At 37.4% G+C, this 21,213-nt stretch overlaps 1 protein-coding gene across 7 annotated transcripts in view; it reads left to right on the top strand.

Annotated features, from left to right (window-relative positions):
* The window catches only part of Kcnip4 (Kv channel interacting protein 4), a 1,135,620-nt gene that overhangs the window by 620,209 nt on the left and 494,198 nt on the right, over positions 1–21,213 (top strand). The window contains exon 1 of one of the 7 annotated variants that reach the window (XM_030254919.1): positions 239–15,548. The exons of 5 other annotated variants lie outside the window; for them this stretch is intronic. In XM_030254919.1, the coding sequence (XP_030110779.1) occupies positions 15,449–15,548 (100 nt within the window). In that variant the 5' untranslated portion in view covers positions 239–15,448. Of the gene's footprint in view, positions 1–238; positions 15,549–21,213 lie in introns of those variants that run through there. One more of the 7 variants, NM_030265.3, reaches the window with a different exon arrangement.

Below are 21,213 nucleotides of genomic sequence, written 5' to 3'. Positions count from 1 at the left end.
TTTAACTTTGGTAACTGGTATCTCTCTAGGAAGTTGTCCATTTCGCTCAGGTTTTCCAGTTTTGTTGAGTATAGCCTTTTGTAGTAGGATCTGATGATGTTTTGGATTTCCTCAGGTTCTGTTGTTATGTCTCCTTTTTCATTTCTGATTTTGTTAATTAGGATACTGTCCATGTGCCCTCTAGTCAGTCTGGCTAAGGGTTTAATTATGTTGTTGATTTTCTCAAAGAACCAGCTCCTGGTTTGGTTGATTCTTTGTATAGTTCTTTTTGTTTCCACTTGGTTGATTTCTGCCCTAAGTTTGATTATTACCTGCAGTCTACTTGTCTTCTGTGAATTTGCTTCCTTTTGTTCTAGAGCTTCTAAGTGTGCTGTCAGGCTGTTAGTGTGTACTCTCTCTAGTTTCGTTTTGGAGGCACTCAGGGCTAATAGTTTTCCTCTTAGGACTGCCTTCATTGTGTCCCCTAAGTTTGGGTATGTTGTGGCTTCATTATTAAATTCTAAAAAGTCTTTAATTTCATTCTTTATTCCTTCCTTGACCAAGGTATCACTGAGAAGAGTATTGTTCAATTTCCACGTGAATGTTGGCTTTGTATTATTTATGTTTTTACTAAAGATTAGACTTAGTCCATGGTGATCTGATAGGATGCATGTGACAATTTCAATATTTTTGTATCTTTTGAGTCCTGTTTTTGACAAATTATATGGTCAGTTTTTGGAAAAGGTACCATGAGGTGCTGAGAAGAAAGTATATCCTTTTGTTTTAAGGCAAAATGTTCTGTAGATATTTGTTAAATCCATTTGTTTCATAACTTGTGTTAGTTTCACTGTGTCTCTGTTTAGTTTCTGTTTCCAGGATCTGTCCATTGATGAGAGTGGGGTGTTGAAGTCTCCCACTATTTATTGTGTGAGGTGCAATGTGTGCTTTGAGCTTTACTAAAGTTTCTTTAATGAATGTGGCTGCCCTTGTATTTGGAGCATAGATATTCAGAATTGAGAGTTCCTCTTGGAAGATTTTACCTTTGATAAGTATGAAGTACCCCTCCTTGTCTTTATAACTTTGGGTCGGAAGTAGATTTTATTCGATATTACAATAGCTACTCCAGCTTGTTTTTTTCAGACCTTTTGCTTGGAAAATTGTTTTCCAGCCTTTCACTCTGAGGTAGTGTCTATCTTTTTCCCTGAGATTTGTTTCCTGTAAGCAGCAACATGTTGGGTCCTGTTTGTGTAGCCAGTCTATTAGTCTATGTCTTTTTATTGGGGAATTGAGTCCATTGATATTAAGAGATATTAAGGAAAAGTAATTATTGCTTCTTGTTATTTTTGTTGTTAGAGTTGGGATTCTGTTCTTGTGGATGTCTTCTTTTAGGCTTGTTGAAGGATTACTTTCTTGCTTTTTGTAGGGCATAGTTTCCACCCTTGTGTTGGTGTTTTTCTGTTATTATCCTTTGAAGGGCTAGATTCGTGGAAAGATATTATGTGAATTTGGTTTTGTCATGGAATACTTTGGTTTCTCCATTTATGGTAATTGAGAGTTTTACTGGGTATAGTAGCCTGGGCTGTCATTTGTGTTCTCTTAGTGTCTGTATAACATCTGTCCAGGATCTTCTTGCTTTCATAGTCTCTGTTGAGAAGTCTGGAGTCATTCTAATAGGCCTGCATTTATATGTCACTTGACATTTTTCTGTTACTGCTTTTAATATTCTGTCTATATTTAGTGCATTTGTTTTTCTGATTATTATGTGTCAGGAGGAATTTCTTTTCTGGTCCAGTCTATTTGGAGCTCTGTAGGCTTCTTGTATGTTCATAGGCATCTCTTTCTTTAGGTATGGGAAGTTTTCTTCTATAATTTTGTGGAAGATATTTGCTGGCCCTTTAAGTTGAAAATCTTCATTCTTATCAACTCCTATTATTCATAGGTTTGGTCTTCTCATTTTGTTCTGGATTTCCTGGATGTTTTGAGTTAGGATCTTGTTGCATTTTGTATTTTCTTTGATTGTTGTGTCCATGTTCCCTATGGAATCTTCTGCACCTGAGATTCTCTCTTTCATCTCTTGTATTCTGTTGCTGATGCTTGCATCTATGGTTCCTGATATCTTTCCTAGGATTTCTATCTCCAGAGTTGTCACCCTTTGAGTTTTCTTTATTGTTTCTACTTCCATTTTTAGATCCTGGATGGTTTTGTTCAATTCCATCACCTATTTAGTAGTATTTTCCTGTAACTCTCTAAGAGTATTTTGTGTTTCCTCTTTAAAGGCTTCTAGGTTTTTACCTGTGTTTTCCTGTATTTCCTTCTTAAAGTCCTCCATCATCATCATGAGAAGTGACTTTATATCCATATCTTGCTTTTGTGGTGTGATGGTGTATCCATGACTTGCTATGATGTGAGTGTTTGGTTCTGATGATGCCAAGTAACCTTGGTTTCCATTGCTTCTGTTCTTATGCTTGCCTCCTGCCATCTGATTATCTCAAGTGCTTGCTTCTCTCAATATATCTGATTGGAGCCTGTCATTCTGATAATCCCAGTTGATTTTCAGGACTCCTCAGAGCTTTCTCTGTGATCCTTTGATTGTGGGCTCCTGTGAACCTCAGATTCTGGATGTGTCAGAGTTCTTGTCAGTCAAGCTCTTCTGAGACCCTGAAATACTGCTGTGACCCTGCTCCTGTTATCCTGGGATCCTGTTGTCCTAAGATCCTGGGTGTGTTACAGTGCCTAGAAATGGTGTCTCCTTTGAGGACTGTGGAGCTGTCTGGTCTGTTCGAAATCAAGGTAAACCAGAACTGATCAAAAGGAACCTGAGCCTCTGGTCATTAGATCTGGTCTCTGGTGTCCTTGTTACTGCTGCCACAGGCCTGTCACAATTGTATAGCAACTGATGTTGTATTCCACTCACCAGTGATTCTAAGATCACATGGAGAGTCCTCTAGGCACTGTGGGGGTGTCCACTGACTCCTCGCCAAAGGTGACCATGTGCTGGCGCCCGAATTCACTTTTTTAATAGCAAAGTAGTACTCCACTGTGTAAATGTACCACATTTCCTATATCTGTTCTTCCATTGAAGGACATATGGGTTCTTCCCAACTTTTGACTATTATAAATAAGGCTGCTATGAACACAATGGAGCATGTGTCCTTGTTATATGTTGGAGCATCTTTTGGTTATATGCCCAAGAGTGGTATAGCTGGGTCCTCAGGTAGTGCTATGTTCAATTTTCTGAGGAACTGCCAGACTGATTTCCAGAGTGATTGTACCAGTTTGTAATCCCACTAGCAATGGAGGAGTGTTCCTCTTTCTCCACATCCTCGCCACCATCTCCTGTCCCCTGAGTTTTTTTATCTTAGCCATTCTATTTGTTGTGAGGTGGAATCTTAAGGTTGTTTGATTTGCATTTCCCTGATGACTAAGCATGTTGAATATTTCTTTAGGTGCTTCTCATCCATTCAGTATTCCTCAGCTGAGAATTCTTCGTTTAGCTCTGTACCCCATTTTTAATAGGGTTCTTTGGTTCTCTGGAGTCTAACTTCTTGAGTTCTTTGTATAGATTAGATATTATCTTTCTATGGGAAGTATGGTTGGTAAGGATCTTCTCCCAACTTGCTGGTTGCCATTTTGTCCTTTTAACAGTGTCCTTTGCCTTACAGAAGCTTTGCAATTCTATGATGTCCCATTTGTCGATTCTTGATCTTAGAGTACAAGCTATTGGTGTTCTGTTCAGGAAAATTTCCCCTGTGCCCATGGATTTGAGATTCTTCCCCACTTTCTCTTCTATTACTTTCAGTGTATCTGGTTTTATATGGAGGTCCTTGATCCACTTGGACTTGAGCTTTGTACATGAAGATAAGAATGGATCAATTTGCATTCTTCTACATGCTAATATCCAGTTGAACCATTTGTTGAAAATGCTGTCTTTTTTTCCACTGGTTAATGAGTACCCCAGTACTGGAGTGGTCTACTTGGGCTTCCAGTACCTATAGTTCACCAATCTCATCTCTATGTCATGACTAGTTGTTGGCAGCCTCCATTGTGGGAGTTATCAAATTTCTGTGTTGTTTCTTGTGAATTCCAGGAGCAAAATGCCCATTAGCTAAAAGCTGCCTTCTAGCCATCCTCCTGGATGTTTTTGTTTTGCTTTGTCTTTTAAAGCACATTAAAAAAATCTCTTTATATTCCACCACCATAGAACACATAGTATGTCACTTGGCAGTTCCATCAGAAACATATGTTGCTAACCAGAATGCTAATGGTGTAAAAAAAAAAACTGTATAATCCTTATTCCTTTAATGTGAGTAGCAGTAGTGACTACGTTAGAGTGTCACTAGTGAAAAACTTATGATAAGAGAAATTCCACAGATGTAGCCCAGGTTCCAAATTAATTAAATCTGACTTACCCAAAATGGATGATACCACAAGTGACTCTGACCTAATGAAGAAGCCCTGAACTATGGTCAGAGAGTAGTGAAGCATGGGAGAGATTTTTGCCACTAGAGAGTATAGAACACAAGAAACACATTCCTGTGTCAGTATGTTTTATAATGTTCCTAAAATGATTATATATTTAATGTTGTGTTTCTTAGGATAAGACCTCTGATATGTAGAAATAATAAAACATAATGGCTTATATGCTCAAAAACACTAAAAGGAAAACCATTGATTTTTATGCTAACTTGAAAAAGTAAAAATTAATTAAATATAGAAACAATGTGAGACAGTACCATAGCTTAGAGTGCCACTCTTGATTTACAAACCAGTGGATCATGCCTGACTGAATTCGTTTGACAAATTTCCAAAAGTGTTTTCATATGTGCCTGGCTTTAGGTGTGATAAAGTTTGTATATCATGCCATGTAATTCACCCATGTTAACACTGCCAGTCTCTTTTCTTTTCATTGATTATATATTTTCTTTTCAGTGTGGCCTTACTAATGCCATATCTTGTATACATTTCTCAAATCAACACATATCTATTATTTAAATGTAATTTTAGCTTGATATAATATTTCATGGTTATTACAGAAAATATTCTTGTTGAAAATTGAGTTTATTATCAAGTGATTAAGTTAGAGTTGTTAGTAATTAAAGTACAAGACATATGCAATATGAAGAATTGTCATGAGATTTGTTATATATTACTTTTCATAATTTGTATTCCTTAGCTACCATAAAAGAATAAACAATTTAATACCCTATTACTAGGCAGAAGGATGGCATGTCAGCTGTAATGTGGAATAATTGGTTAGAAGGGAGAATATTTGAAATGAAATCTGACAAAATATATATCTGCAACTCAGAGTGCCATTAAGCAGAGCTAAACTCTGCAAAAATTGTTCCTGGGTTTAACAGTCCCATAAATAATCTTGTTTCAATTATTTGAACTTGACATGAGTTCATGATAAATGAATTATGTATCAGATAACTTTTGTTTGTTTTATTGTATCGATTTAGATAAAGATTAGCTCTTGTGGGATAATGGGGACAGGGTCACTGTGGCTGCTGGTTTGTTTTTTATTAGTTCTAAAATAGAATTATCTACTCAGTATAAATCAGCATCTCACTTCCAAATATTTGCATTCCTTGATTGTGATTTAGTCACTATACTTGGTGAATGAACTAATATTAAGATGTCTGTACACTACTACTGGCCCTTAGTTAACAACTCCCATTCTAAGATATAGTGTAAATGTACTACAGACAGACCCAAGCTGGAGACAGAGTGTGGAGCCAAGCAGAAAGCTGTGGGCTATAGACTCTACTTCATTGAAGTTTATGTCTGAGTCTCATTAGCGACATAAATCTGTCACAAATACAGGGATCAAAATGTCTTTAAGTATAAAAAAAGAAATTCATGTCAGTTTATAAACAAGTCTTAAAAATCTTTTCTCTTTGGGGAAGAAAGAGGTCAAGGACACCACAAGAGAACCTACAGAAGAAACTAGCCTGGGCCCACAGGGGCTCACAGAGACAAAATCACCAACCAGAGAGCATGCATGGTACAGAACTAGACCTCCTACACATATGTAACAGATGTGTAGCTTGGTCCTCATGTGGGACCTCTAATAGCAGGGACAGGGGCTGTCTCTGATGCTGTTGCCTGCCTTTGGATTAATTTCCCCTCACTGGGTGACCTTGTCTAGCCTCAATAGAAAAAGATGTGCCCAGTTCTACAACTTGACATGCCATGATGGGTTGATATCCATGGGGGTTCTCTCTTCTCTGAGGAGAAAGAGAGGGAGGCCTAGGGGAAGGGAGGTGAAATGGAGGGACTGTGAGAAGCAGGAGGGGAGGCTCATATTAAGATGTAAAGTAAATAAATTAGTGAGAAAAATTACTTTCCTCTCTGACAAAAACCTAAAACTTCCAGGAGAACTTTGAGAAGCTAATGGGAGGTCCCCTCCTCACCCATTCTTAACCATGCTGTGTTTGCAAAAAGTGTGACCCTGCTAGGTTTTGATGAGCCCTGGGGGAAGATCATCCTGGAGTCTGGTTTCTTTTATACAGTTGAGGATATTCCAGAATTTAAGGCAGTGCTTTTTATTGTGTGGCCAATAGAGATCCTGTGCTAAGAGGTGATAAAATGAAGACTCCCAAGCTCTAAATAAGACCTACTAACTAGGAATCCCTAGGAACAGCCTGGAGATTCATCTTTAGGAGGATCCCTATGGAATTTTGATCCATACAAACATTTGTGTGTTTCCACTTAAATTCTCATTTGTTAATGCACTAGTCTTGCTATGGTGTTCATTGATCCCATCTACCTTCATTGAAATAAGGGTGCATTAAATGATATCTCTGTGTGTCTCTGTCACTGTGCTTGTTCCTCGAGGCAAGGCAGCCTGTTGAAACCTAGGCATAGTGTGACTGCTTCCTCTCCACTGAGGGTGTGATGTCGTCCTGAAAATCAGACTGTGAAGATGGCAACTGAGGGTACTTCATCTCTGTGCTGTGTGTTTTGCATATGTGTGAATGTAGGCACACATGTTCTATGGTATTTCAATGGAGATCATAAAATATTCTCTGTTCTCAGTCCTTGTCTTTCACCTTGTTTGAAACAGGATCTCTCTGTTGTTTTCTGTTCGTTCAGCCAGGATAGCTGATTCATGGTCTTCCTGGATTTCTCCTGTCTCAGCTTCCACCTTGCAGGAGGAGTACTGGGATTACAAATGTACAGTTTTATATGGGTTCTTCAATCACTTCACCCATTAAATCATCTTGCCAGCAGCACCTAATGTTTCTCTGTATGTGACACTGCAAATTCTTCTCATATGGCTCTGTTGGAAATGATGGTAAATCTTATGAGCTTGCAAAAACAAGACATTTTCTTCAGAGTTCCAGCTCTACTGATGATACCTCTTTCTTTCTTGTCTGTACAGGAGTTGGGAACAGTGTTAGTGCTCAACTCATTGAGTTTTCTGGTTTAATTGAGATAAATGATATAAAGCAATTAGAAGAGCCATCAGGGTATAAAAAGGTTCAATAAACAGTTAAAAAAGAAAAGAAAGAAAAGAAGAAAGAAAGAAAGGAAGTATAACCACCCTTCACTGAGCATTTACAATGAGGCAGTTTCTGTTCTGAGGGCCTTGTATTTCCCTCACTGCACAATCACAGGGCTCCCAACACAGTGAGGTCTCTGGAATTCCAGCATCCTCCCTTTTCTAGTGCTAGGTCCATAAATGTAGACCACCATCTCTTCAAATATGTTGAAATGTATGTTTCATTTAATGTCTTGTGTATTTTTTTTTCAGTTTATTTTGTAGGATCAAATACATCTTGCACTTATGTAGTGAAAGCCTTAGCCCCGCATCTTGTAGATCACATATGTTCCCACTGATGCTCTGTGTGTCAGAATGGGTCATTGCCCAATAAGTGGGAGAACATAACACCCAGAGAGCACCTAGGCAAGGGGTCTGGATTACATTAGCTTTTTCAGGCTCTGAGTGAATTCTCTAGCAAGACTAATTTTCTCCTCCACTGTTCATGTAATATAAATTACTCTTGCCATTCACCCACTCAACCAGTAAAACCTTCAGATAATTCTGTACATCTGGATTTGGATCTAGTCTGAGCTCTTGCACTGGCACTAACTCCTCCATGGGCTCCCCATTTCTGGTGGTACTTTCTAAAGGCTGTTACCCCCTGCTGCTTCAGACTGCAAGTACAAAATAATTGCAACTAACACAACATAAACTTAAGATCTCTGGAGTCAGACCTAGATAAATCCTTAGGTGGGTCCCTACTCTAACCCAACACATTCTTTGTTCTTCACTTTACCCTTATAAGGATGTAATACTTACACTTATTCATAGGGCTTGCAAGAGACTTCAGTGTGAGTATCTCTACCAACCTATGGGACAGTGGTTACTCTACACACATTATTTAGAGTTTCAATTTCATTTTAATGGATTGCAAGCTATGCAAATACCAAGGATAGAAATTTTATGACCCTTATCATATGTAGTACCCAGATAACACATTTAACAAATGAGTAAACAATGTATAATCATGAACATATTGAGAGAGGCTTAGTTTTTGCTCAGTCCAAGTAACTAGGACTCTGAAACAAGAATATAGAGAAACCTTATTGCTTTTATGTTGTGTTTGTTAGTACCATACCCACCTAGAAGAGGAAAAAACAACAACAAAAGAGTGAGCAACCCCCAAAAAACAGAGTGAGTCCTTTCTTTTATTTTATTTTTTATTATTTATTTATTTATTTATTTATTTATTTAATATACATATTACAGAGTCCTCTCCCCTCCTCTCCTCCCAGTTTATCTCTCTCACTCACCTCCCCATCTCCCTCCCTTTCTCTTTAGAGAGGAGAAGCCTTTCATGTGTATCAACCTGCCTTGGCATATTAAGTTGCAGGAGGACTAGGCACATCTCCTCTTAGAGGAGGCAGCTCAGTTGGGGAAAAGGATCCAAAGGCAGGCAAAAGAGTCACAGTCTGCCCTTGCTGCTCTAGTTGTTAGGGAACTCACATACAGTCCAAGCTACAATATCTGATAGATATGTGTAGGAGGCTTAGATCAGTCCCATGCATGCCCCTCTCTTGGTGGTTCAGTCTTTTTGAATCCCTATGGGCCCAAGTTAGTAGATTCTATAGGGTTTCTTATGGTGTCCTTCACTTCTCTGGTCCTTCAATCCTTCCTCCCCATCTTCCAAAAAATTTCCAGAGCTCTGCCGAATATTTGCCTCTGAGTCTCTGCATGTGTTTCCATTAGTTACTGGGTGAAGCATATCAGAGTAGAGTTATGCCAGGTATAACTGTCTACAAGCATATCAGAATATTGTTGATAGTGTCAGGGATTGGTTTTATCTCATGATATTGATCTCAAGTTCTGCCAGATTCTGGTTGGCTATTCCCTCAATTTCTGCTCTACCTCTACCCTTGCTTGTCTTGTAGGAGGGTTTTGGGTAGAAAGTTTTGTGGGTACATTGGTACCCCCACTCTTCCATTAGAAGCATTGCCTAGTTATAGAAGGTGGTCATTTTAGGTTCCATAACCCATAGTGCTAGGAGTCTTAGCTAGGGACACCCTCATACATTCCTGGGAATTTCCTTGTCCTACATTTCTGACTAGTCCCAGAGATCCACCACCTCCACCAATTTCAGCTGCCTCTCCAAGTTCTCTATTCCTCTGTCCTCCCACATTTCTTGCCATCTGTCCCCTCCACATCCCTACTCCTATTTCCCTCTTGTCATCTACCTCTGATACCTATTTTATTTCCTCCTCCAAGTGAAATTCAAGCATTGTTCCTTGTTATGTAGTTTCTGTAGAATATATAACTGAGTGTTCTGGCTATTACTCTCAGGTCTGTGGTTTATAGCATGGTTATCCTGTACTTTATGGTTAATATCCACTTATACATGAGTAAATGCCATATGTGTCTTTCTGGTTTGGGTTACCTCACTCAGGATGATAGTTTCTAGTTCCATCCATTTGTCTCCAGATTTCATGGTTTCCTTGTTTTTAACAGGTGAATGGTATTCTATAGTCTTAATGTATCACATTTTCTTTTTCCATTCTTTGGCTGAGGGCCATCTAGGTTGTTTCCTTTTTTAGCTATTATGAATAAAGCAACTATGAACACAGTTAGGTAAGGGTCCTAGGTAAAGTGTTCTGGTGAAACATCTTCTGAGACTATGTCCAGGAGTGATATACTTGGGTCTTGAGGTAGATCTATTCCAAGTTTTCTCAGAAACCTCCAAATTGATTTCCAAAGTGCAGTTGCACGAGTTTGCACTCCCACTGGGAATAGTGGACTATTTCCCCGGTCCCATATTCTCGAGCATATACTGTCACTTGAGCTTTTGATCATAGACATTCTGGCACAAGCAAGAGTCAATCACAAAGTTGATTGGTATTTCTCTGGAGGATCCCTTTTTCCTATCTTAGTTCATAAAAGTGGAACTTTTCACCTCATTTTATAAGAAAACAATGGTCCTTTTTTTTTTCTTCCAAAATCATATAGCTGAAAATGAAGCAGAAATATTTATTACTGCCAGTAACTGGTGATTTTGAATAAACTGCACTATAGGGATATATGGGGATAGAATTGCAATAATAAGAATACCTTTAATTAAATGTGCTCATTTATTTCTGGTGACAGGCAAAGGAAAACCTCACTGTTGCCTTGGGCTCTGAGCAAGTCTTCTGAAAGTTGCATTGTAAAGAAAAAAAAATTAACTGGAAAACTTGCATCGGCCTTTTGTACACCTTATTTCCTTCTTAAGCATATATCATGTATAAAGCCTTTTTAGGAGCTGAAATCTGCTCAAACTTTAGCTTTTAGTCGCTACTTGCTCTCCAGAGCTACATGTAGATTACATGTGTATACTTGTGTTTATACATTGGAGAAGCTATATGTGCAAATGGATGTACATGTGCGGAGGAAGATACCAGGTTTTTTTTTTCTCAATCATAGTCTACCTTAGGTTTTCAAAATGGTCTCTAACTAAACCCAGACTTTGCCAATCTGCAAAAACAGGCAGGAAAACAAGTCCCTGGGAAGGAGTTTCCTGTCTCTAACTTGCCACCACTGGGATTACCGATGCCACTCCTCTATAAAATGGATCCTGATATCGAACTCTTACTTTACTGATCAAGCTATCTTTGCAGGACCACAAATCAGTTTTTAAAGCTATATCATAATCATCCCCTTTGACTTATACCATAGCATGCTTACCTAGAATGGGGTGCATAGAAATTTCTCAGATCTGAAATCTTACTCAAAAATTGCAAGAGATCTTTAAAAGGCCACAATAAGATTTTAGCTCCTTCACTCTTGATGTTTCTTGTATTGGGTGCTTCATGCATGGCTGGACACTTTAGGCTGTAAGGAGAAAATAATGTGACACTAAGTACTAAACTATAAGCTTCACTGGATTCTTACTTGGAGAAATTCACTCACTTTTCCAAAGGCTCTCTCTCTTCTTACAAGATGACAGTGATGATCTTACTCGTCTCAAAACCAGTGTAAGTATGGCCCAGTCTATATGCTTAGCCTGTGGTTGGGCGAATTATAGGCTCACACAGCCTATGTGTCATTTGCAAATAGTATCACCCCTTATCTTTCCACTCCATCTGGGGAAGACAAATATTGGCTCTGCCTGGAGCGAGGTCAGTTTCTCTTCTGTGTATATTGGGTGCAACTAATGTTTCTCTTTACAAGAGGTGATGCTGGAAGAAATATAGAAATCTGAGACAAATGATGAATGTGTTAGATTGGATTCAAGCTTTTTAACTTGAAGCTAAGAGCTATGCATACAGCTAAGCCACTTTTCCTATTTATGATGCACTGTTCTTCTAGGTGAAAATTAAAGGACAGGAATGGATCTCATCCAAGCTACTTCTCACCTTACATGGCACTGATTTTCAGATATGTTGGATAGGAAGACTTCTTGGACTCATTCTTGTCATTGCTTTCCATTGGTCACATTGTCGAAACTACAAATCATATTCATATTAAACCTTTGGGACTGAACACAGTGAAGATATTTCAAGTTGCAGTGCTCATGGTTTATCCTATAAAGAAAGGTCCTGAGAATTTGCCTTGGTGTGATTGGATCCTTCAGTGCCTTGGAGTAAGAAACCCTATAGGTAGGAGGTACAGAAATCTCACAGGGTCCCCAGGCAGAGTCAGCATGCTATATCATGGACAACTGGGTTCTACAAGATCAGTGAGAGAACAGATGGCTTTTTAGGGAAGGCTAGAGTATTAGGCAGAACTCTCATTCTACCATATTCAGCCTTTACAGTGCCAGATACTCAAACTGGGTGCCCCCATCAGGAATGCAACACATAAGAATCTCTACCTTTATCAATAGCAGCTGACGTTCTAGAGATTTGGAGTAGTGATATTTGATAAGCAAATAAACAAACATGCATGTTTCCTGATACCAATAACTTAGATAAAAGTGATATAGACTGAGTCCTGATTCCAGCACTAGGAAGAGGTAAATTGAATCAAGTAGTGTGGATAAGGAAGGGCATCTCTCTTATGGAGATTTTAGTCTCAAAGCATAAATAAAGTCTCTTAGTCAGAAGAAGATCTGGGATAAACATTCTAGCAAAGGTATAATCTAATACAAAGGTTTGAGACCATGAGGCTTAAATAAGAACTAGAAACTGGAAAGACGTGGAAAGGCCATATAGGGCACCAAAGGGTCTTCCCTCATGACACTAAGACTGAGCAGAAAGTCTTTCTCCTTTCTAGTCCTTTACCTAAGCTTTCTACATAAAAACATTTCTCAACCTATGAATATCATCTTTATAGAAGAGCAAAGGAACTGACCAGAGACATTTGTCTATGGTGGAATCAAAGGAGCTTTACATATTTCATTGTAGTAGAGACACAAGCAAAATAATATTCCTGCAAGTCACCAGGAAGCAAGATCCATGAATTCAGCTACGAGTTCAGTAATATTTTAACTTCTAAATTTACTGGGGCTAGAAGATTAATTAGAATGTCACCAAACAATTTAAAAAGGGTCATTTTGAATATAACCTTTATCTTAGGCTAATAAAAACGTGTGCTAATGTTTGAATTTCTAATGCTTTTAAAGTTATGTGGGATAAGAGGGCTACATAGAAGTCTGCAATAAATGAACCTGAGTTTGAAACTTAGTCTTGCCATTTACAAGGGTTATGACCTTAAGCCTACTGCTTAGTAAGTTCTCTCTGACTTTATGGTCTCCTGAAAATGCTGTCTAATTATACCTACTATCAGAGAGGCTAGCAGAAATCAGTGTATGTAAAACATCGAGAATTCAGTAGTTGCTTAATGTATGGTGATGAGAATAATAAACATCTTTGAAGTGAGGAGGAGGGTCCTAAAAGGAATTTCAGCATCTGGGAGCATTGTCAAGTTAGGCAATGAAGTCATGACTTATATCCTCTCAAAGTTCATCTTTTACTGGAAAAGAAAACACATCCAAGTACCTGTGATACAATACAGTGAGGCTGGACAATGTCTAATAATTAACATAAACATTAAAAGTAGCACCAAACAGGCACACATAAGGAAAAGATTACATCCGATACTCATTTTTTAATTTCCACAAAATAATCTGGCGAACATGACAAGCAGAGATGATGAAGTGGTTTTATTTTGTTTTGTTTATTTATTCGGTTTCCTTTCCTTCAGAAAAAGGGGTGAAGTGGTATTAAAAAAAAAAAAGCCCTGGGTATAAAGAATTCCAGGATACATTTTAGAGAAGGAACAAAGCTATCATGTATATAGCCTGGATGAAAATAGAAACATTGAAAAGCAACCCCCAGGATGGTACCTAAGTGTAAAGACACCACCAGGAGTCTGTACACAGAAACTTGGGCTTTATTTAGTGCATCAATTAGAAGCCGTGTGAAATTTTTGAGTAAGAAAACTGAGTCTTAGAGGAAGTACTCTAGCTACCCTCAGAAATATAAATAGAATATGGAATAGTTATGACAAGACAGGAGCTAGTACCACTAAGCAAATAGATCCTCTTACTCTGGAAATTATTTCAGTTAATTTTCAAAACAAACTCATGACCTTGGTCTTGTTATCATGTCCCTATTTTCAATGTGGACACCAAGGCATGATGTAATGAAGCAAGGTCCACATGACAGAGGAGGTTTGAAATCTCAATCCAGGTTTATTGGCTTTGAAGTTTGTATGCCTAATCATCCCAACTGAACTTGTAATGTCACTTAGTCTCTTGCTCTTTTTGGTCCCCAGATTGCTAGTTTATGCAGTAGGAGACTGTAGTGGGACCTCTGAGTTGATTTCTATCCTGGGTTCTGTTGTTAGTTTTCACGTGTTTTGTTTTGCTTCAGTCCAGTTCTTTATTTTGGGTCTGATCTACCTATTTAGATAATATATAGAGGGGAAAAGCATGTATAAGATATAGAAATTCCAAAGAATGCTTGCTTCAATTTTCTTTTCCTTCTCAAACTTTTTATAGCAGCGAACTTATCTCAACCACTTTCAACAAGCACGCAAGGTAAACACTGCAAATGCATATTTGATATGTCGAAAGAGAAGCTGGTGCGGAAGAGGGTAACCGCTAAAATAGCTGCAAACATTGAGAATATTTGTGAGCATCGCAAACTTTGAAATACTAGTCAGTACTCAAACAATTTTAGTTCAAAGTGAGTAAGACACTTGAGCATTGCAATAAAGCAACTCATTGAAAAGAACAGATCCATAACGATCCACGCCGAGAGGGAATCTTCATCTCATTCCTTTCCGCACTCATCGGGATAAAACACACACTTTTGTTTTATCTGAAGAGTAAAGCACATTCAGAAAGGGCTGAATGCAAGCTGCCATGCCTGTGGGCGGGTCAGGCGGTTCTTTTTCCTGGCTGCTCAGGACAAGGTTCTCAGGTCCTGTCTGCAGCAGGAGTCCAGCTTCGCTTCCACTGTTTCCAAGGCAACTGACCAGCCCTGAGAATCCACTGGCGGGTGAGGTGTGGAGTCCTGGGGGCGCCGCTTCTGTTGTTCGCCAGGCTTGTTCCGGACCTTCTTGGAGACATCCTTGGTTTTCTGAGATCTGAGCGCTACTACTTCATGCCCGGTTGTCTCCTTGTGGAAGAGTGATAACAAGGACGCTGATAATTCTGACAGGCTCGACTTTATTGGGATGCCACTTCTGGCCTTGGATATAACAAACAGGATGAACGCTTGTTCTCTCTCTCTCTCTCTCTCTCTCTCTCTCTCTCTCTCTCTCTCTCTCTCTCTCTCTCCTATTCCTCATCTCTCTCCCTCCTCTCCCTCCTCTCTCTCTGCCCCTCTCTTTCCCTCTCTCTCTCCTCTCTCCTCTCTCTCCTTTCCCTCTCCCTCCTCTCTACCGCTCTCCTCCTCCCTTCTCCAGCTGTAGCCTTCTTAATGTAGTTTAATGGCTTTACAAAGAAAGCCAGGGTGAGGAGCGCTTCTCAGTGGCTGTGGCTGGACCATGACCTAGCTGACCATGAACTTGGAGGGGCTTGAAATGATAGCAGTTCTGATCGTCATTGTGCTTTTTGTTAAATTATTGGAACAGTTTGGGCTGATTGAAGCAGGTTTAGAAGGTAAGGGAGTGCTTTTCAGTCACTTGTAAAAATCCTGTTTTGCAATTAAAAAAAAAATTCTTTAAGGGAATGTTAGAGGCACCTGAAATGCGAACCCGAGAAATGTTATTCTGGGGTGGACATGCAGAAAAGCAGGTTTCTCCGGGTAAGGGAGATTACCAAAATAAACTTTTGGCAAGTTGCAGTAATGTTTTTGCAGCAGAAGAATGCTGTAACACTGTGAGAAGCACTTTGAATCCGAATCAAAACTGAGAAAATAAAGGGTCGATAATATGTGTCAGCTTATATTCAGAGCTTTTAGTCTCTGTTATTTCTGTTAGAGTTGTGTGTATATTATCCTCTTTCCATTCTAACAGCAAATGCTATTTGTGTATGTTATGGGACGCACTTGTGTTCAGAGAGAATATGCATGTACAAATTCTATGGCTTAAGGCTGAGGAACAAGCGTTCTCATGAGGTTTTTCTGCAGGGGTGTCAATGTTATCTGTTTTACAATCTCACCGAGACTCTAGTGAGAAGTGAGTCTCCAACTCCTGTGATCGATTGTAACATGGATTCTAAACAAGCTGTGGCTTTGCAAGTGTTGATATTTACGTTCACTGGAGACTGATCCTTCATTCTTAAGAACTGTCTCTCCCTTAAAAAGCAAGGTGTGTTCTTTGCTTGTAGCTCTGCATGGACCGAGTGTGTCTCCAAGAATCTGAGTAAATTTCAAGTATTATATTCTTATCACTCAGAGTGGAGATATGTTTTTGTTCAGCCAGTCATTGTTTCTCAAAAGTTGGCAGTGCAGTTTTTAAAACCATCTCCTGCTGGTGCTGGACAGTGTTGCTGTGTTGTGCTCACTCGAAGTTCTGAAGTTGAATAAACATAAAGAATATTAGCAAAGGCTTCACATCTTCAGAAAATCTAATTCTCCCAAGAAGGCTGCCACAATGTGACATAAATATGATTACCTTTACAAATAGCAAACATCAGATTAAAATAAGTGTGTCACACTGATGTAGGTTACCAGAAACCTACATTTATAACTAACTCATTGGAAGGAGGGGGAGGGGTGGGAAGCAAGGTTTATTAAAGTAATTTTAATGGAACTTTGCAGAATGCATATTGTGGCCCTTTCTGAAGGAAATGTTTAGTAGTTTCAAAGTGAGAAAAAAATGTCTACATTTTGGAAATGGTCAGTGCCTTTTAGATTGACTATATTTTGTGTATTTTCATGAAATGGGTAACTTGGTTTGACTTCTGTGTGTGCACTGCTGTAGTTTTACCTGATGGCTATGGCTGGGACATCCCATTTGTTGTGCTGGATTTTATGGTTTTTTCCTCTCTTTGAGACTGCAAGCTTCCTGGACATTATCAGAATTCCTAGCTCTTTGGAGGGACTAGTTAAATCTTACTTTATGCTAGAGGTGTGGTTTTTTTTTTACTCTATGTACAGAGTATTGATTCTTGGTTTTGTGATGATGGCTACTACAGTATTTGATTTTTTTTTCAGAAGAATAAATATTCACCTCTGAGATAATAACTTGTTTTTGGTTCTTCTAAAGGCTGCTAACCTCTAAGAAATGTTCAGTATTCTTTTTCCATTATTACTTGTATGCAAATTTGTCCTGATCTGCATGGGCAGTTTCTTTCATGAATTTTATACTGTATTGTTAGTATTATTATTAACAATCTACTAACACTGCAGAGAGAATTGAATGTCTGATAAACTTCACTATTAATCCTCAGCTGATTTCTGGTATTTTTAAAAATTGCTTTTAGATTGTAAAATATGAGTACCCATATTCAAGTGGAATTATACATATTACTACATAAACATTAGAGGATGTGTAAATAAATTGTGTCCTTTTCTTGTGGAATATGTATCAGACATAACAATGTGAATCTAAAAATCATAAACCTTTCTAAAGAGTTTCCAAAATATTTTCTGGAGATATAATATAAATAAGTTGATGTGATAGCTCATATAGTTTGCATACATACTCTAAAGTTACAGAGTTTGACTAGTCAAAAGAATAAACAGTATTTAATATTAGAACCTTGCCCATCTCCTGAACACTTCTTAATACAAACAAGGAAACACTGATACCCATTTGATTCAGATCTATCTCCCCATGTGAGTGCCTCTCCCAGCTTTCCACATGTCCTAGTTGGGGGATACTGGCTTGTTTTGTAATTTTTACTTCTATTTGTAGACATGTCCTATAAAAGAACTTGAGATTAAGTATGGGAAATTAAACTTGGTTGAAAATCAAGGATGGTTTTTAGTGGTTTACTTAAATGTTTGAAACTTTTCATTTCACTTCAACAATGTATCACTCAAAATAGAGCTTGAATTATGACTATCATTATTCATGATATATTGTGTTGAATTCTGAAGGGCAGAGAAAATACAATATTTATAACATATTTTCTTGTCTTTAAGCTGTATTAAATAAATGTACTTTAGAATAAATTATTAACATGAAAGTTTAAAGAATTTGTAGATTCTTCTTTCTGAGTTCTTTAAGTTTCCATTTCTTGTGGGAAATATACCATTGTATGTTCAATGTTCTTCTGTCTCAGTGTGTATATATACGTGTATACACACACACACACACACACACACACACACACATATATATATATATATATATATATATGTATATATATATATATATATATATACACACACACACACACACACACACCACACACGGCACATATAAACAAATATGCTACCTATAGACCCATCAAATATTTACAAACAAATAGTTGGCAGCTGGAAGGTAAAATTATTTCACTTGAAAAAATAAATAGTAATAAATTATGTCTCCTCTGTTGTTCTTTGGCCTCCTACCTCATAAGTCATGTCTACCTTTCTCAGTTTATGACGAGAAAGCTAGTCTTGATAATCTCCATGGAAATTTCTATTTCATAAATTGTATAGGTCTACCAGGTAACTACAAATAAATAGTTTATGTAACCTTTTGCATGACAGGGTATCAATGGTCTACCTTGTAAAGAGTAAACAATGCAGTTGTTAGACTACTCTTCCTATCATATGGTAGGCTAATTCATCATACCCCAGGGAATTTGTACCTTGCATTTCCAGAAAACATAGAAATGTCTGTTCTTATATCTCTAGATTTTGATATTTTAGGCTACTATTTCAGTCTTTTCTGATTATTTAGTTTCTCAAAATTTATGCAGTTTCAGTAACAATATGCATATGATATTATACTTATTTTTTTAATTTAGTTAAAGTTCAATAAAATTCATTTCTAATTAAATAATGGTAGCTAATGATGGCTAAGGAGTTTAGAGTACTGCTTGCTTTTCCAGAGGACTGGGATTCAATTCTTAGTACCCACAGGCTGTCTCATAATCATGAGTAATTCCACTGCCAATGTATTTGATACCTCTTTGAGCCTCCTTGAGTACCAGGCACACAGGTGGCACACAGACACACATACACATTTAAACAAAATACATATAAAATAAATACATTTTTTAAAAAAGTAGCATTGACATCAGACTGATATGCATATGGAACAATAGTGCCGACTGGAGCAAAGCTTTAAGGATATTAGATAAATTCAGTGGCTGGGGTTTTACTTGGTTGGTTGGTTGGGTTTTGTTTTGTGTTGTTTGTTTGTTTTCAATTTTCTCTTTCTTTGGAAAGTAGTTTAGGACACTCCAGAGCTAAGATAATTTGGAATATACCTTAAATTTTACAACATAAATTGCATCTTCTCTAACCATAAAAATAAAAGTAGTTTTCTGTTAACACATTCAAGAGGGAAAAAAGGGAATAAAAAATTTAATAGCAAAGCTATTTCATTATGTCTATGGAAATATCTACTTTTCATCCAAATACATACAGAATCAGAATGAAGTGGTAGCTGAGTGAAGAAAGAACAATTATTGTGTCAAGCTACAATAAAGAGTAAATGTTTCAAAACTATACTAAAATGCAACTTGAAAAAGCGTGCTCCTAGTAACTGTCTCTTACAAGAAAACAGATACACTGATGATGCATATGGTACGCCCCTTTATTTTTACTTTGTTGTTTTTTGTTTTGTTTTTGTTGTTGTTGGTTTTTGTTTGGGTTTTTGGGTTTTTGTTTTTGTTTTTTGTTTGTTTGTTTGTTTTGTTTTTGTTTTTTTGTTTTGTTTTGTTTTGTTTTGGGGGGTTTTTGTTTGTTTGTTTGCTTTTTGGGTTTTTTTTTTGTTTGTTTGTTTTTGAGACAGGGTTTCTCTGTAACAGCCCTGGCTTTTTTCTGAACTCACTTTGTAGACCAGGTTGGCGTCACACTCACAGAGATCTGCCTGTTTCTGCCTTCTAAATGCTAAGATTAAAAGTGTATCTCACAATGCCTGGGTATTTCACCTCAATTTATTTAACAGATATGAGTAATTCCAGACTAACAGCTTTCTCAAAGTATTATACGTTAGCATATTTTAAGGATATCCTTAAAACCTATATCATTGTTTTGTTTTTTTTTATATTGTTGACAAGTGTGATTCTGAAACAAATGCAAATCCATGATCAATATCATGCTTATTGGGATCAAGTATCAGACTGTGGTGATTAGAGTAGGGGGATAATATTCCCATCTGAAACTGTTAATTGAATCTCATGAAGAAAAATTATAAAACAATCTCCTGGAATCCTCCTTCTAAAAATATTGTATTATAGAAGTCTTCCAAACTGTAACATTTAAAAAAATAAAACTCTTTGAATACTTCAATATACCATCTTTTATTGCCATATGAGAATGGAATTAAGGAATATTTACAACATTTGACATTTTTAGTGACCAATTATAGTAAATATTTTCTGTATTACTAAAACATTAATACCCAAGGCAGACAAAGGGGTAAAAACAATTAGTACAACCAGAGGCTACACCTACAGGACATAGAGCTATTTTGTCTTGAACATAATCACAACTTCACATCTTATTCATTCTGAGATTTTAGACTATTAATTGACCTCCATAATCCTATAAAATTATCATAAATAACTTTAATACCTTACTTGAGAATTACATGCAAACTGGACTAATGTTAAACAAAATTCTTATAATACTATAATAGATTTGATTTCATCTTGGTTCTCTGAAATAGGCATTGTCATCTTAGATATAAAAAAAACTTAGTAGCTTAGAGTGAACTAACCTATAACTCATAAAACTGAAATTCAAACTTAGAACATCAAATTCCACCTCCTGTTTTATAATCCTAATATACTACATATTACATTAAATTGACAATGGCCAATAATCTTGAGGCAGGGTGACAATGTTAAATCAGGTACCCATACTAGCCAGACACTATAAATCTTTGTTGACTATACTGAACTAAGCATGCTGTAAAGAAGAATCTAAAGTCTGTCTTATCAACTACATAAGATTTCTATAGGTTAGTGGATAAAATGGAAGTAGGAGAAGTATAAATGAGCACTTGACAACTAAGACCAGAATCTCTTTTTTTGGGGGGCGGGGGGGAGGTGGGGGGGAAGATGATGGGAAGATTACTGAAAATAAACTTGTCATTCTTGAGAAAAGAGAAATTCAATTTTGCTGTTATGCAGTGTGAAGATTACCTAATGACAGGATCTGAGACATATAGAATAGATTGATTAGATGAATGGCAGGTACAACACTCAATGTGCT

This window comes from Mus musculus, chromosome 5 (genome assembly GCF_000001635.26).
Source record: "Mus musculus strain C57BL/6J chromosome 5, GRCm38.p6 C57BL/6J".
Taxonomy (NCBI): Eukaryota; Metazoa; Chordata; class Mammalia; order Rodentia; family Muridae; genus Mus; species Mus musculus.
Note: the sequence above shows the minus strand (reverse complement) of the source record. Positions and strands in the feature narration are given on the sequence as shown.